General features: G+C 44.8%; 2 protein-coding genes across 2 annotated transcripts in view; one reads left to right on the top strand and one right to left on the bottom strand.

Annotated features, from left to right (window-relative positions):
- Positions 1-18,471, bottom strand: part of SGCA (sarcoglycan alpha) — a 69,481-nt gene that overhangs the window by 48,296 nt on the left and 2,714 nt on the right. The window lies entirely within an intron of this gene.
- The window catches only part of PPP1R9B (protein phosphatase 1 regulatory subunit 9B), a 32,205-nt gene continuing 22,545 nt past the window's right edge, over positions 8,812-18,471 (top strand). The window contains exon 1 of the mRNA XM_066586383.1: positions 8,812-10,211. Coding sequence (XP_066442480.1) covers positions 9,069-10,211 — 1,143 coding nt within the window. The 5' untranslated portion in view covers positions 8,812-9,068. The remainder of the gene's footprint in view (positions 10,212-18,471) is intronic.

Genomic DNA, 18,471 nt, shown 5'->3' on the forward strand with positions numbered 1-18,471 from the left:
GTGTTCTGGGCCACTACAGCAGCCTTATGGTTACATGGCACACTCTGCAGAATTTTTTTTTACACGATCGGAACAGCTCATTGAATAAATACTGTACCAGTAATAAGATAAATGCAGCACCAGAATCAAAGTCATAACATAAATACAGCACCAGAATCAAGCTTGTAACATAAATATAGAAAAAACAATCCTCAGTACAAAGATACAGCCCTAGAACCAAGCTTGTAACATAAATATAGAACAAACCATCCTCAGATACAGCAACAGAATCAAGCTCATAATATAAATATAGAACAAACCATCCTCAGTACAAAGATACGGTCCCAGAACCAAGCTTGTAACCAAACTATAGAACAAACCATCTTTAGTACAAAGATACAGCCCCAGAACCAAGCTTCTAACATAAACATAGCACAAACCATCCTCAGTACAAAGATACAGCCCCAGAACCAAGCTTCTAACATATAGAGCAAACCATCCTCAGTACATAGATACAGCACAAGAATCAAGCTCGTAACATAAAAATGGAACAAACCATCCTCAGTACAAAGATAAAGCCCCAGAATCAAGCTTGTAACATATAGAGCAAACCATACTCAGTACATATATACAGCCCCAGAACCAAGCTCATAACATAAATATAGAACAAACCATCCTCAGTACATAAATACAGCACCAGAATCAAGCTCGTAACATAAATATAGCACAAACCATCCTCAGTATAAAGATACAGCCCCAGAACCAAGCTTGTAACATATAGAGCAAACCATACTCAGTACATATATACAGCCCCAGAACCAAGCTCATAACATAAATATAGCACAAACCATCCTCAATACAAAGATACAGCCCCAGAACCAAGCTTGTAACATATAGAGCAAACCATCCTCAGTACATATATACAGCACCAGAATCAAGCTCGTAACATAAATATAGAACAAACCATCCTCAGTACAAAGATACAGCCCCAGAACCAAGCTCGTAACATAAATATAGAGCGAACCTTCCTCAGTACAAAGATACAGCCCCAGAACCTAGCTCGTAACATAAATATAGAGCGAACCTTCCTCAGTACAAAGATACAGCCCCTGAATCAAGCTCAGAAGATAACTACAATGGCAGAATTAAGTGATTGTGTTGCGGGGGCATTGATTGGCTGACAGTGGCACCTCAGAACATCAGAGAGGAGGAGATGAAGCCAGAAAAAGGATGTATCTCCATAAGACGCCGATGTACAGAGGAAGACGATTATCTGGCCAGGTTGTGGCTGTAGAAACTGAGCGGCGAATGAGAAGCGAACACATTTTTGTTCAGTCGGGGCAGGCAATTAGCGATAATCGCGGGAATCTCGCTGTCGCCATGTCCAGTGGTCTCGGGCATCCTAGTGTACGACCGTGAGCCCTTCTGCATCCTGTTTTCCTGCCATATAGATAACAGGCGACAACCACAAAATGGCTGCCTATACAGCATACGTGCATTTGCAGCCTATAGAGAAAGCATCGCCATGACTTTTTTTTTTTTCTAATTAACAAAAACACAATCTAAAATTAACATTATTTTTTTTCTCCCTTTTCTGAAGGCCAAATTGTCATCCACCTACACAGCAGAGCACGCCACATGCACCCGGGGAAATAGCACAACCATTCGCGTGTAGTTCTCCAACATGTCACAGCCCTCATTATCCTGCTGTCAGCTCTGCTTACAAACCTGTTACCATGCAACCCAGCGCCGTGTCTTCCACCCCCACTCTCCTAAACCTCCCTTCTGCCACCACAAGCCCCCCACCCTCCTTTCATCCAATCCAGCTGTTCTTCGGCATGCACGGCATTCTGGGAGATGTAGTTTTTTTAATGCCAACCACATGCGAAACCAGACACAAAAACATTATCGCTATTGATATTCGGCAGCAGTCACTCAGATGTCAGCAGAGAAACGGATGCAGCAAGTAAATGGTTAAGCGAGCCGGGCCTGCTGGCTCTCGCAAAGGCGGATCAATGTTCCTCACACTGCGGGATGGGATCAATAAGTACAATTCTGTCTGCTGTTTGGAAAAACACAGTTCTCTTCAATCCATATTGACTAACATGGAACCCAAAGTTCATGCGGGCACCGGGATGGTGCAGTGGGTAACACTTCTGCTTGCCAGCGGTACACCTATAGGACCGCATTGAACCAGAACAACAACTGCATGGAGTTTGGATGTTCTCCCCATATTACTGTGAAATGTGAACCTCTTGGTGACCGGTAGCGGATGGCGCCCGCCAACATTAAAGGGGCACTCCCAACTTGGCATGGTATCCCCTATGCACAGGATAGGGGATAACGTGCAAATCGGTGACCCCCCCCCACCCCACACACACACATACACCGATCCAGAGATATCACTTTTGGCGCCTCCTTGAATATTGACATCACGCCATTCGCATCAATGGGACTACCAAAGATTGGTGCGTGCTTGAAATCAGCTATCTCCAGCAGTCTTATAGAAGTGAATGGCACGATGGCATGTATGCGCGAACACTGCTTTCAAAATTTTGGGAAGTACCACAGGCGAGTTCTCTGGATCGGTGAGCATCCCAATGGTCAGACGCTCACGGATTGGCAAGTTATGGACAATCTTCAACATTAGAAGGGTCTCTTGACAATAAACTGATCACAAAGTGTCTTCCTGCTGAGACCTCCAGCGATCATCTGTAATCTATGAGAAAACCTGGCTGTAAGTGTTCAATTTCCCTGCAGCGCTGCCATAGAGAAAATGAGGTATTACACAGGGGCCACAGGGTTGTCTGCAGAATGCCGGACAGGACAAGTCCTCCAGAGCGAGAGAGATGCTCTTTGTAACTGTTCTCTACTCTGTCCAAGAGATGATAATCCTGAAGAGGAGACCCCTGAATCCCCCAATATAGTGCATGAAAATGAGTTTTCTAAACAGGACAGTGCAATTAAAGATGCTAAATTAGTGATGTACAACATATGTATATATATATATATATATATATATATATATATATATATATATATATATATACACACACACACAAGCTTTGTAAAAAAAAAATTACACACCTGGAAGGAATTGTCGGTTTGCTGCAAAACTCGGCATGCAGTTACATCTCAGACAGATATCCAAATGATGAGAGTTGTATCACCTGGGGCCCTAAACGTGGTATCCCCCCTTGGACTATAAAAAGGCTACAGTGGACCTCATTTTCTGCTTGTGTAGAGCTTGTTGACCACTAGACGCCTTTACGACGCAGAGAAGAGATTTCACCCCGTTACCAGAGGGGGGCGCATTATTGGGATGGGAGAAGCTGGATGGTATCAACAAACTGCGGCCACCTGGGCCGTTCTGACCAAACTGTTAGGGGTGTTGGGACCAGTGGATGTGTGAGGGCACACAAGGTGACTGGGCTCAGGACGCCCACTACAGACCACCAGTAGAGAGGAGTGTCTGACCAGACTGTTAGGGGGTGTTAGGAGCAGTGGATGCGTGAGGGCACATAAGGTGACCGGGCTCCGGACCCTCTACAGACCACCAGTAGAGAGAAGCGTCTGACCACACAGTTAGGAGGTGTTGGGACCAGTGGATTTGTGAGGGCACACAAGGTGACCAGGCTCAGGACATCCCCTACAGACCGCCAGTAGAGAGGAACGTCTGATAGTCCAACAAGCAAAAGTAACTACATCTATTTCATTGTCCACCATCCAGAGACAGGAGGCGCCATCGTTACACCCCTGTGTCTGTCGGAACCATTTGTAGGCGCTTGGCTGAAGGACATTTAGTCTCACAATGCCCCTTATGTGTTCTGTCTTTGAAACCCACCATCACCTCCGTTTGTAGAGGTGTCATGAAGAACAAAACTGGACGCTACAGAGTGAAACTGGCTGGATTGTTTTCAGTGACGAATCCAGGTTTAATTTGGGCGCTGATGACGGCCATGTTCATGTCAGTAGACCTCGGGGTGAGCGCCTCAATCCTGCCTTTGTTGTGGAGCAGCACACTGCCCCCTGCTGGTTTGATGGTCTGGGGGGGCCATTGCATACAACAGTCGGTCCCCCCTAGTAGTGGTACGAGGGGCAATGACAGCTCAGCGATATGTTCAGGACATCCTGCAGCCACATGTGTTCCTCTCATGGGGGATTCCCAGAGGCATTTTTCAGCAGGATGATGCTCGGCCGCACACACAAGGGGGTCACAGGAATGTCTCCACAACTTCTGTGGCTGGCCGGTCACCAGATCTATCGCCAACAGAACATGTATGGGACCATCTGAGATGCCAACTTCCACAGCCTATAAGTTTGCACGAACTAGAGGCTCAGTTACAGCAAATGTGAAGCAATGGGCCGCAGGATACCATATGGAATCCATGTCCATGGGTATCACACATTGTATCCAAGCTAGAAGCAGACCAACAGGGTACTAGAGCCTCCATGCTGTCCGTACCACATCTTCTATCCAAGCTAGAGGCAGTACAAAAGGGAACTAGAGCCTCCATGCCCGCCTGTATCACATCCTATATCCAAGCTAGAGGTGGTTCAACAGGGTACTAGAGCCTCCAGGCCCACCCGTATCACATCTTGTATCCAAACTAGGGACAGTACAACAGGGTGCCAGAGCCTCCATGCCTGCCTGCATCACATCTTGTATCCAAGCTAGAGGTGGCCCTACAGGGTTCTAGAGCCTCCATACCTACCTGTATCACTTTTTGTATTCAAGCTAGAGGTGGTACAACGGGGTACTAGAGTCTCCATGCCTGTCTGCATCACATCTTGTATCCAAGCTAGAGGCGGTAAAACAGGGTAATAGAGCCACCATGCACACCTGTATCACATCTTGAATCCAAGCTAGAGGCGGCCGTACAGGGTACTAGAGCCTCCAAGTCCACCAGTGTCACTTTTTGTATCCAAGATAGAGGCGGTACATCAGGGTACTAGAGCCTCCATGCCTGCCTGTATCACATGTTGTATCCAAGCTCGAGTCGGTACAACACAGTACTAGAGCCTCCATCCACACCTGTATCACATCTTGTATCCAAGCTAGAGGTGGTACAACAGGGTGCTAGAGCCTCCCTGCTCACCCGTATCACATCTTGTATCCAAACTAGGGGCAGTACAACAGGGTACTAGAGCCTCCATGCCTGCCTGTATCACATCTTGTATCCAAGCTAGAGACGGTACAACAGGGTACTAGAGCCTCCATACCTACCTGTATCACTTTTTGTATCCAAGCTAGAGGTGGTACAACGGGGTACTAGAGTCTCCATGCCTGTCTGCATCAAATCTTGTATCCAAGCTAGAGGTGGTACAACAGGGTACTAGAGCCGCCATGCACACCTGTATCGCATCTCGTATCCAAGCTAGTGGTGGCCGTACAGGGTACTAGAGCCTTCATGCCCATCGGTATCACATCTTGTATCCAAGCTAGAGGCGGTACAACAGGGTACTAGAGCCTCCATGCCCACCCGTATCACATCTTGTTTCCAAGTTAGAGGCGATACAACAGGGTACTAGAGCCTCCATGCCTAACTGTATCACATCTTGTATCCAAGCTAGAGGGGGTACAACAGGGTACTAGAGCCTCCATGCCCACCCGTATCACATCTTGTATCCAAGTTAGAGGCGATACAACAGGGTACTAGAGCCTCCATGCCTAACTGTATCACATCTTGTATCTGAGCTCGAGGCGGTACAACACAGTACTTGAGCCTTCATGCACACCTGTATCACATCTTGTATCCAAGCTAGAGGAGGCCCTACAGGGTACTAGAGCCTCCATGCCCACCAGTATCACTTCTTGTATCCAACCTAGAGCCGGCTCTACAGGATACTAGAGCCTCCACGCCCACCCATATCACATCTTGTTTTCAAGCTGGAGGCGGTACAACAGGGTACTAGAGCCTCCCTACAAGGGGTCAGTTTTCCACAATAAATGACCCTTTTGCTCTCATATTGTAATCACTTACTTATATCAACGTTACACTCACACAGAGAAAGTCTCATTCCATTCAAACAGCTCCTTCTAGGTGTGGGGTGGGGGGGGGCTTGTTTTTCACAATGCGTGTATATACACACACATATTTCCATATATACTACTTTTTATTAGGAATATTAATATTCTAATGATATAGGGTTTTGTCCTTTAGTCCACAATACCTATAAAGTCCTTGGAGAGTTATAACAGGACTTGTAACTCTATATCTGCATGTTTTATTAAGTATAGTCAAGAGGGGGCATTCTGGCCATATGTCACACAAGTTCCCTGAACTTCACTGAGGTGGTCGGGTAAAATAGCCCTATACAAAATCACATGATTTGTACCAAATGATAACCTGAGCTCTGCTACGTCCGTATATATCTGTATGCTCTCTCCCTCCCTGAGCGTCACATTCGATCATGGAGCCCCCGCTGTTTCTGTCACGCTGAAATAGATGATCGTCTTTTCCAGGTCACATATCTGTGCCAGAATGTCATCCTAATATCTGCCAGCCACCATAATCTCTAACCTCCCCGCCTTACCCCCGTTAATACGGAGGTACTTCTATCTTACCACCATGACAACGTCTTAAATCCTTATGACAAATAAGGCCAAGTCTGTCCTGTTCTATCTGCATTGCTATTAGCAATTAAAGGAGTTTAGAAAACTCACATTCAACTGTCCTACTAGGGAAATCTGAATTAATAGTGGGGTGGTCCTTTGTTTCGGACCCTCATCTATTAGTCAGAGGAGGGAGCAATTACAAATAGGATTTCTCGATGTGGAGGACCTACTTCTGTATTACATAGACAGTCCATTGGTTTCAATTGGAACTGTGTAATGCCTAATCTCCCCTGTGGAGGCGCTGCAGGGAAGTGGAGGGACCTAACATAAGTGTTTAAAGGGGTTATGCCAAAATCGAATTTTATCACCTATTCATAGATGATAAAAGTCTAATCGATAGGGGTCACACCTCTGAGATCAAGAGAATGGAAGTCCACTTTACCCTATCCACCTCACTGCAGGCGCACCGCATCCTCTGCAATGAAAAGGAGATTGAATGAGCAGTGGTTACACATGCTTAGTGCTTCTCCATTCATTTACAATGGGACGACCAGAGATTGCTGCGTGCTTGTCCTTCATTATTTCCGTCAGCTCCATTGAAATGAATGGAGCATGTGCAACCACCAAGAAGAGAGGGCCACTGGAACCCCTGTTCTCGGGATTGGTTGGGATCGCAGCAGTGAGACCCCCACCAATCAGACTGTTATCACCTATCCTATTGATAGGTGAAAAACATCTATTTTGGTACATCCCCTTTGAAGGGATTTTGAAAATTTACATTCAACTACCCTATTAAGGAAACTGAGTAGGATCCTTAATTTCGAACCCTCATCAATTAGCCAGAGGGAGAGCCATTACAAAGAGCGTTTCTCGATCTGGAGGACCCAGAACTTTTATGCCTTACATGGACAGGCCGTTTGTTTCAATTGGAACTCTCTAATGCTTACTTTCCCCTGTGGTGGTGCTGCAGGGAAGTTAAGAGACCCAACATAAGTTTTTAAAGGGGTTATCCCAAAATTTACTTTTATCACCCATCTATGGGATAGGTGATAAAAGTCTAATTGGTGGGGGTCTCACTGCTGGGACCCCTGCCGATCCCAAGAATGTGGGTCCCGTTTTCTTTCCTCTCATGTGCGGCTCCGTTCATCTTTAGTGGGACTTCTGGAGATAGCTGAGCTCTTGTAATCAGCAATATCTGTCAACCCCATTGAAATGAATGCAACTTCATTCAGTCTCCACATCGCTGTAGGTGGGTGCAGTGAGCCTGCAGTAAGGAGCAGATGGGACACAGGACTCCCATTCTGAGGATCGGTAGGGGCTTCAGTGGTTAGACTTTTATCAAAAGTCAATTTTGGGATAACCCCTTTAAACATGTTGGGTTCCTCCACTGACCACAGCTGATCATTGAGAGTCTTGGCATGGGGTCACCCTATAATCAGAGAAAGCCTATAAGTTTATAAACTGTACAGTAGTAGTAAATACGTTCACTTCGGTGTCTTTGCACAGTGAATGAGGTTGATCTGTGCGTAGAACTGTCCATTTCTTCACACGCAGGTAAGGTTCATATGCACATGTGACTCCCTCCCGATTTAAAAGGCTATTAAGCCAGAAGGTCTAGAAGTATTCTATTTTTCACTGAATTGAGCAATCTATTGCGCATTAGAAGTCTATGGGAACCTTTGCTGTGCAAATACCCAGAAAGAAAGAGCAGGTCCTTCTTTTTTGCTCACGCGCAAAATGTGCGCAAAAGAATTGTTAAAGAAACCATTGACATCAATGGATTCCACTCTCTACGTATTCCGTGCGTACATTTTACGTGCACAAAAAACGTGCAAATATATTCGTCTTAAGAAGCTGTATATACACAGACACGCATATACATATATATATATAGATATATATATATAAAACACTCATATATATGCAGTACATATAAATATATATATACATAAAAATGTATAGATACATGTATATGTGCATATATATGGATGTGTGTCTGTATGTATATATGGATGTGTGTATATTTATATGTATACACACATCTGTGCTCACACGCCTTCAACTCTTCATTATCTGTCCTCAGCCCTTTAATACATTTTGACAGATGGATCACTCTTTTTTCCGTAATCCCTTCCTCCCTCTCTGTTTTTGTTCAGATCTGGTAATCCTTCTCTCTATAGGACCCTGCGGGAACCCCTTCAGATTGCAGAAGGCAGGAAAAAAGGGAGAGCGCAAGAGAGGGGGAGTGATACACGGAGAGGAGGGGGGTCACAGAGAGAAAGGAGGAAGGAGGATGTTGCTTTTCGTGATGCTAGTTTAGGCCAGGATGTATCAGCTCCAGTGATATGGTGGGTGACTGTATTTTTCATAGCTCCGCTTCATAGCCGCGCTGCATAATCCCTCTACTCTGCTCCACATCAGAGAAGATGCTTCACTCGGCTTGATGTGACAGACACAAAAAGGAGGAGGTTGGAGGAGGAGGAGAGAAGAGGACTATGAGATCTGGGTACCTACGTCCTACATCCCAAAAATGATGAAGACGGAGGGTAAGACCCCAGGTGGGGGACCCAGGAGTTCTTCTCCACATAGGAATGCCTATGAGGTTGGGGTGCAGACGCTACGCGGTAATAAAGATGGGGCACCTGAAGCGGAGTCTGAGGAAGCGCGCAAATCAAGGTGCAAATATGGTTCCAACGTTCACCGCATCAAGAACATGTTCCTGCAAATGGGGACAGGTCCAGCAGGTAGCGAGAATGACACTGGTAAGGCCAAGGAGAAGCCATCTCGATTGACTTTGCCGCGGGCCGGCAGCCTGAATGAAAACGTCAACCATAGCGCCCTGCTCAAGCTGGGGACTAGCGTATCAGAGCGGGTAAGCCATTTCGATACCAATGCGGACAGACCGCCTTCCAAATTGCAGGAGGCACGCCGAGTGTTTGAGAGGAACCTCCAAGAAAAGGAGACCACCAACCGAATCTTCCTGCGTAAGGAAAGAGGTGGGTTTCAGGACAGAAAACTGGATGTTGTAGTAAGGTTCGGTGGGAGCACAGAATCACTTGACAAGCTGGACACCGATGCCGTCTCGCCCACCGTCAGCCAATTAAGCGCTGTTTTTGAGAATGCAGATCTTCGCAATAACATTCATAAAGTTCCCATCAAAGGTCCAACTGGCCGGCGGACAAGACTGTTCCAACCAGAGACAGCCAAGGCCACAGAAGAGAAGAAGCCCACTGGAAAGGTGGTAGATGCTTCTCCGAAGCCAAGCTCAGTCCAGGAGATATGTAAAATCAAACCGGTGGAAGTGGAAGAAAGTGGGGAATCGGAGACGGACGTGGTTAAGGAGACAGAGGCACCAAAGGATGATGGCACCGCCAATGTTGTAACTGAAAATGGAGGCTCGGAAGCCAAGGGGGTGACAGCTCGGGAAGCGGAGCTCGAGGAAGAGGTAGAGGTGGCAGAAGAAGACTACAAAAGGGAAGACTGGTCAGAAGTTGAGGTTATAGAACTCAGTGCCTATAGTGGACTAGGGGAGGACTCGGGGGGAAGTGGTTTGGATGAAGACGAGGATGGGTTTTATGAAGCGGTCAACAGTTGTCAAGAGATTGAAGGTCTCTCTGAAGAAGAAGAGCCAGCTCCTACACGGAAGATCCGTTTCAGCACAGCCCCCATCAAGGTAAGACGTTAAGGGTGTCAAGCTCTACATAGTCAGCTCTGTATTTTGAATGCATAAGCAGAAACCATTGCCTATTTCCTATCCCATCAGCCAAAGAAGGCCATGCAATCCCATAGTCCTCTGCAAAAAGATTTCAGGAATGATAACGTGTATGTTAAGGCATGTAGAGTTTCCATGACACCAGCAAGGATATTATACCTCTACTGTCACAGACAGGCTTATATCTGCTCTACATCTCACACCACGGATATTACTTTGGCTTAGTCAGTCAGTCTATATACATATCAGTCAACAAAAGCACAGAGCCGTATTCTCCGTGGTGGTAGTGATGGTGGGGGGTGGGGGGGCTCCAATATACTACACGTTCAGCTGTTTAAATGGAGGAAGTGTGTGCGTCTGTATGACACTTCCTGCTGCGGGGACGGTGGCAGGCGGGCAGGGTGTGTGGGGGGAAGGGAGTCCCCCACGCTTCCTGTTATTGGGGCTATTGAGATATGTAGAGGTTCCTGAGCGCTGGCCCAGCTGCACCATCACAGCTGCATGAATGGAGCCTTGTCATATTACATCCACCATGTCAAATGGAACGTCAGGAATCAAGTGTCTAGCCACATGATCATTTAGAGAAGATGTTGGCAAAATGTGGCACGCCGCCTAATATAGACCATGGTGGCACCTCTAGTTCCACCACCATGCACGGTTAATCCTATGATCCAAGGGTTAACGGCAGACCTATGCGTAGACTACATCCGCAGTCATTGTGTGTCAGCGTTTCTTACATATCATCTATGTATCACGAGAGCAGTGAGTAGATCACATGCAAACAGCTATCCGACTATGTAAAAAAAAAGTATGTTCCTCAGAGAATTGTAGACCGACACATGAAGCAGAGCTGAAGTGAACTGTTTACGGGGAACACTAAATCGTGATAACTCAATCTGAGGTAAGACCTCAACGAGATGTTGGATTTACGCAGCTCTGATACATCTCCACAGCATGTGCACAGCGTAGTATGAGTTATCTCTTGGTGTGTTGGTCCAAATTCGGTCCTCATTCACAACGGATATAAGTCCTAACAGCCATATGATGTTTTGGCATCGGGAAGACGTTGGGTAATTTCTGCTCTATGACCAGTCTGGTGTAATGTTTTGGTGGTCAACAGATTGTCCTAGAACTTCACGCAGTGCTCAGAGGAATCTCCTGTGGCTCTTGTGATTGGAAAGAATTCCCCCGTTGTGGGTGGTTTGACATTGATTTCTGATGTCACCTAGTAAGCACAGGGCCTTGACAAAGCTATACAGCAGATTAATTCATGACTGGTCGGTGGCATCTTCTTATTAGATTGGCAAGAAATTATTGCTTGGCCTGCAAAAACCTCTCAAGATGTTGTCATCAGGTCACAATGTAAAACGTCTACAAACATGAAGTGGAGGATCATGGACTAGTGGTAGTGTAGACCACGTACGTTGTAGCAGATGTATAGGTGTACAAGGCATATAGGATTATGCACAGATATATAGCTACGCTCAACCAGTGCCAGCCTTTAATTGGATGGTTCCCTATGTGATGCTCTTTTGTTCTTGCCCCATCTTACCCACATAGTGTCTTGTGTGCAAATAAGTATGGTGCCGAAATAACACTACTGCCAAATAACACAACTACAGTTCCTTAACAAAGTATACTCTGCCCTACACTGCAAAATATATATATAGTACACTGCCACCATACATACCACCATGCAGTGCTCAAATAGTACCAACACAGCAACCACAGCACCATACATAAAGTAATCTAATAATTTTGCCATGCAATGAAGAGTAACATTAATGGTTGTTACAAGTGCCCCCAAGGTACCATAAGACGTCCCCTGCCTTCAGTAGGGGAAGTTGGTTGTATGCCCCAAAGGACAGCCCTATATGGTGGTCACTCTCTGAGTGGAGATTGAACCGTAAAGAGTCCAGGGGCAAGGCCAGTGTTAGACTGGAGTACCTAGGGCCCACCAGAAGAATTCATTCTCGGGGGCTTCTGTCTGTAAGCAGAGACCGATGGGGACCACCCCACTCTCTATATATATATATGAGACAGCATATCTCAGTGCTCAGATACAGCGGCAGTCACCATATAATGGTCAAATACCAGTTCTACACAGTGATAGTGATTACAGTCCAGTTGCCTCCCATGCTCATAAGTGACGTCTATTTTCATTTTTCTTATTTATCTGTGGCCAAACTTCCATGAGGACTTCTTATAGCCAGAACTAATCTCTGCGCTCCTCATCCTGCTGTTACTCCCACCTTTCAGTGTCCCCTACACAATATTAGTGCTCTCTTATGTGCCCCACACAGTACTACAATCCACAAAGTGAGTGTCTCCAGGGAGTATTAACATTTTGCCCCACAGTAATATTGCCTCCATGTTGTAATACCCCCATTGTGCCCCTGAATAATACTGCCCCCATGCTATAGCACCCCTATTATTCCCCATACAGTACCATAGTCTCATCTGTACCCGCAGGACAGAAAATGTGCCCCCTCTCTGCCCCTTGGAATTCCAACTACATCAGTAACTACATTACTTAGTCTCACGTTGCAGTTTCCCCACACATTTTGCCTCTTAACTGTCATAGTCCCATTTTCGGTCACAGTCCTGACCAACTCAGCTGTAACGGTTGTCAGAGCCAAAGGTGCTAATAGCAAAGGCTTTGATGATGGCTCTCATACCAGCTAACCCTCCCGGGCTTTCCTTTCCAGTGCTATATTTGTTGAGGCATGGTCACTAACTGAGAACCATTGAGCATTACAATATAACATGGGTAATTATCTCATAATGCTGTAACAGGAGGGATGTATAATTTAAAAGATATGTCTTACTTGTAGCTATTAATGACCTATCCTCTAGATAGGTCATCAATAGCAGAGCGGTGGAGGTCCACAACTTGGGACCCCTGACGATTAGCCGTTCCTCCCAGCTGGTGTCTTGGTGTTTTGCTGCCGGAAGCAGACAGCTCCATATATTGTTCAATGGACAAGGTTGGTACTGCAGGCTGAGTGCCATTGAAGTGAATGAAACTCAGCCTGAAATACCAAGCCAGGTCACTGTGTAATGTATAGAGCTATCTGCTTCCTACAGCAAAACAGCTCCATACACCAAGACACCAGCCTGAAGGAACAGCTGATCGCTGGGGATCCTAAGTGGTGGACCCATCTGATGTGCTATTGATGACCTTTCCTGAGGGTAGGTTCTGAATAGCTAGAAGTGGGACAACCCTTTAAAAGCATAAAGCCTTCTCCAACTCTACATGCGAAATAAAGACATACAGAAATAAAATTTAACACAATATTGTGATGAAACTTGCACCCCGCTCTTTTAACCACTAAGAGGGGTTCCTCCACTCTTTACAGGCTTCTTTGACTGCTGGGCCCCATAACAGTGATGTCCATACTTACCTCATATTTACACTGAGACCTCTTATCCTCTTCCTGGCACAAGAGGTCACGTAGGACAATTGGCCAACAGCTTAGCTGAGTTGAAAGCCAATGGTGGAGAAAGAAAGATGGTAGAGTTTCTCTACAAAATTATCTTAGAATGCTTGCACAAAAAATGTGTACTCCTTTGACCATAGGGAAAGTGTGCAAATAGTCTCAGATGGTCAGGGTGAAGCCTGCCCAGAAGAAAGGCCTCACCAAGGCATCGGTGGGCATGGAGCCAGGGTGTAAAAACATAGCAGACCATACTAATGATATAAGCTTTGTATGCAATGAATGGACAGAGCATACAATGAGCTTACTAGAGAACAGACCATCAGAATAGTTTTCCTCTGGTAGTCCAATGTTATATTACTTTACAGGTCCACTTTTGGTCAGAGAGTGGTTGTCGTTTTTCTAAGCTAGGGTGTAAAGACTACATGCACATACATGGGACGCGGGAGCAACCTTTCTGTGCAAAGAAAAACTTTACTTCTCTATTATTAGAACCAGCAAAGTTGTGACACATTTTGAAGCATAAGAACCTCTTCTTCAGATATGCTGGAGAGAACACAACTAGTGGTGGTAAAGCCTCATTCAGTTGTGCTACCTCTGGCTTGTCTAAATTGGAGCATGACTGGATTAGCTGTGTTCTATCCAACATGTCTGAAGAAGAGGTTCTTATGTCTCGAAACACGTCATATCTTTGCTGCTTCCAATAAAGAAGTCAAGTTTCATCTATTGACTCAATATCTTCTTCACATGGAAAGGTTGCGCCATTGCCCAATGTTTTTGCATCCTGGCTTCCTACCCCTACCGAGTTAATAGATAAAACTTGGCTTCTTTATTAGAAGCGGCAAAGATATGACGTGTTTCGAGACATAAGAACCTCTTCTTCAGCTATGTTGGATAGAACACAGCTAATCCAGTCATGCTCCAATTTAGAGAAGCCAGAGGGAGTACAACTAGTTTCTTTAAATTAGAGCACAACTGGATTAGGCTTTACCTCCTCTAGCTGTGTTCTCTCCAGCATATCTGAAGAAGAGGTTCTTATACCTCAAAATGTGTCACAACTTTGCTGGTTCTGATGGTCTGTTCTCTAGTAAGTTCATCGTATGCTTTGTCCATTCATTGTATACAAAGCTTATATCATTAGCATGGCCTGCTATGTTGTAAGGTACCTAAAAAGTCATAAATCACAGCAGCAGGTGATCAGTAAAAGTTGGTTGTCTTCTGTTTATGGATCCTAATCTGGTTGAGCTTCTTCTGGTTGATCCCCTATGAGGAATCCTCCGGTCCTCAAGTGTTCCAGGCCAACCCTAGCTATACTCTCAATATGAAACTACCCGTGGATATGACTAACATTGCCTAACGACTACATGATACAAATTCTATTATACTCTATATAGATACCAACCCCCCTTCCCAAAATTACCCTATGAGTGGACACTATACCTGCAGAGGGTGCTTCTCTGAACACAACGTATGGCCATAAAGAATAAAAGACATCCTCATATGCCTCACAGAACAAGGTCAATGTGGTGGTTGATTATTTAGGGAGTATCGTCCTTGGAATAGGAATGTGTTGACTGCATATTCTTTTATTAAAGTTGGTCCTGCACATAACATAGCTGCCGACTGAATAATAAATAAATGGGGAATTTCTACCATTACAATTTTTGGAGGATCATTTTCCGGCTAGTTCAAAGTCTGAGGAGACCCCAAAGCAAACATGCGGAAAACTATACTAGGATAATATTGCCCAATGGCCCAGATAGTTAAATATTATAGCACATAGTACTGCAATATAGTGTTATAGCAGTGCCAAAGTAACAATGCGATACAGTGCCCATAACAGAAGTAGGCAAACGTAGTGAGATGTAGATGTCTACTGTTGTAATTTTAGAGGGTCTTGAAATCTACTTGGTACTAAGCTGTTACAGAAGCATGGGGGGTGAGGGGAATGCTATGCAAGTTCTATATATTTCCAGCAGATTGCAGAAATCCTGCTGAGCCCCCCAAAAACTATCCTTATAATGTGCTTGTCTATTGCAACACCAATCCCTCTAACGCCACTTCCAAAAACCTCACAACATTTTGGGAAAACTCCCAGCCTGCTCTAAAGATCTCCAGTTGTCCAAATATGCCTTATCTGCCATATCTCCCTCTCCTGCCCCAGGAACAGCCTTCTACATGCCCTCCAAAGAAGGGATGATGGCACTTAGACACAACAATATGTTTTTAATAGATCATTTCAGAAGGACGTCCTTAGCAGTCATTATTTATAATGGTACTGTATACACTTCTTGTTTTTGGTAGCCCTACGGTTCCAAAAAATGAAGGTCCAAAGGTTGGCTGGTTTGTGATCCTCTTCAACCTTGGCCATGCATGTATGTAACTTTGTCCATTGAAGTGTAAGGGAGTCACCGACTCAGATGTCTCCTTAAAGGTCAATAAAGGGGGTGATGCACACATGGTGACCTCCCCTATATGCAGTTATGATAGAGGGTCACAAGGCGTCTGGTTACAGAGGTAGGATTGGGGCCAACAGTATTTGGAGGTCTCCCCAAATGGCCTGCTTTTACAGTGGTTATATTTATTAACTAAGTTTGAAACGATACGGTGTTATTACTTGGCCAGGGGTCACAATCTGTTGACAGGTTAATTGTTGATGGGTGCCAAGTAGATCTCAGGAGCAAGTTCAGTTAGTACTGCAGAATAAAGTTGATTCCACGGTACTGATTTAACAGGAGCTGTTATAATCCCGCTTGGACCTTGGCATGTGCAAACTGGAGTAGACTGTGAAAGAATAGCAACACTGGGGAAATAGAAGATGGCGAACACAAGGGAGCAGATGAGTAAAGGCTGGTTTACACGGGCCGATGATCGCTCAAACGACAGTTTGAGTGACAGCTTTGAGCGATCATTTTGCATAAACTATTAAGTAGCTACTCAACTACTTAAGAGCAATTAAGTGTGCAAATTAAGCCTTCGCTGAATGCAGTTAATAGCCGGAGGGCTCTTATCTGCATTCAGCTACTTTGTTCTCCACGGGGAAACAATGCTATCAACACTCCCCATGGAGAACTGCTGATAAGGCTGACAGACGATTTTTAGGTTGGACTGAATTTAACGATCAGCTAGCAGTCCACGAAAAGTGCACGATGGGCGCACATTTAGACGCAACAATTATTGCTAAAATTGGTCGCCTTTTAGCGATTTTTTAGCGATCATTGCTACGTGTAAATGGGCCTTATTACTCATCTGTAAATGTACAGCCCAAGAATAATTTACCGTACATCTTCAAAAGATTAATTACCAACATGATGTTACCGAAGCACAGAGAATGAACACGTTCATTTGCTAATCCGATGTAATCAATGTAATCTCATCAAGATCACCCCTTTAACCTGCAGTTCTAGCTAAGCTGTAGACTGCAATGGATAAAGTTATTGACACAGGTGGTGAGCTGTATTTATACCCTGTTTATACAATGGCGGTATGTTTCTATAATTGGTTTTTGAGAGGGGTATGCAGAATGTGCTGGATGGTGGAAATATTGAAAATAATCCTTGACTCTCTTTACAGTCTGTAGATGTCAATTCTAACTGAGACACGTTAGGCCACACCTCTCAAGACAAAGGTTACACCCCTGCTTAACTCAGACATTCATACTGAACTAGGGTAGAAGGAAATGACATTGAGCTTATGATGTAGAAGAAAATTATTTTATTGTATGATTGTTGGAAGACGAGGTTTACCGCATCTTTATCCAACAGTTGTGTCAAGGTCACCCCAAGGATAGCAAAGGAGGACTATAAGTGATCTGGATAAAAAGGACTCATTTACACAGGGAAATTATCAGTCTGTATTAGGGCCCTTTTACACGGGCATATGCGTTTTTGCATGCGTCTCAGTGCAACATATTTGCGCTATGAACAAGGCTTTTTTTTACATGCATATCGCCGCATTTTACTGTATTTTTTGCGCACACAGGGCTTGTTCATTTGCACGCAGCAGACGAACATACCCCGATTGGCTCTTTAGCCTAATGACAGGCAGATGTGATTTTTTTTTTACGTAACAGCGCACCTCCCATAGACTTATATGGGGACCTTTAATGCGCAAAATAGAGCATATCCTATGCATATACATGCACAAATACGCCTGTGTAAAGGAGCCTTGATGTGTATAGTTTTTACGTGTGTAATACAGTTAGCATAAGGTTTTATTAAGACAACTGTATATGCAAAAACGCTCTCTGCAACATTTTTGCGCATAAACGAGGTTGATGAGGTTGATTGGCACACATATCTGTGCATATTATTGTACTTTTTGCGCACGCAGAGCCCGCTCACACGCTCGTGTGACTCACCCTTTCTGCGGATTAAAAGGCTAGTGCCTGATGAGGTCCAGATGTGTTCTTTTCACAGCGTTTTGCGCAGTGTTTCATACTTCCCCTTGGACAGTTGCGCACGTCCTGTAGACTTCTATGGGGGTCTTTGCTACGCAAAACGCAGAAAGATAGAGCAAGTCCTACTTTGCAGCACAAAACGTGCTCATAAGAACAAACCCATTGAAATCCATGGGTTCTATCCTCTGTGTTTTGTGCACGTACATACCTGTGCGGACACAATCGTGTGAAGAAGCCCTAAATTCCACTGAGTTACATTGGAGTATTTAGATTTTTTTACACACATAAAAGAAAATAGCGCACTATTTTTGTCCATATTTATGAACCAAAATTGGCCATTAAAGTCTATGGGATTATGTAAAAATGCAGCAAATATGTAGTTGAA

Source organism: Eleutherodactylus coqui, chromosome 13 (genome assembly GCF_035609145.1).
Source record: "Eleutherodactylus coqui strain aEleCoq1 chromosome 13, aEleCoq1.hap1, whole genome shotgun sequence".
NCBI lineage: Eukaryota > Metazoa > Chordata > Amphibia > Anura > Eleutherodactylidae > Eleutherodactylus > Eleutherodactylus coqui.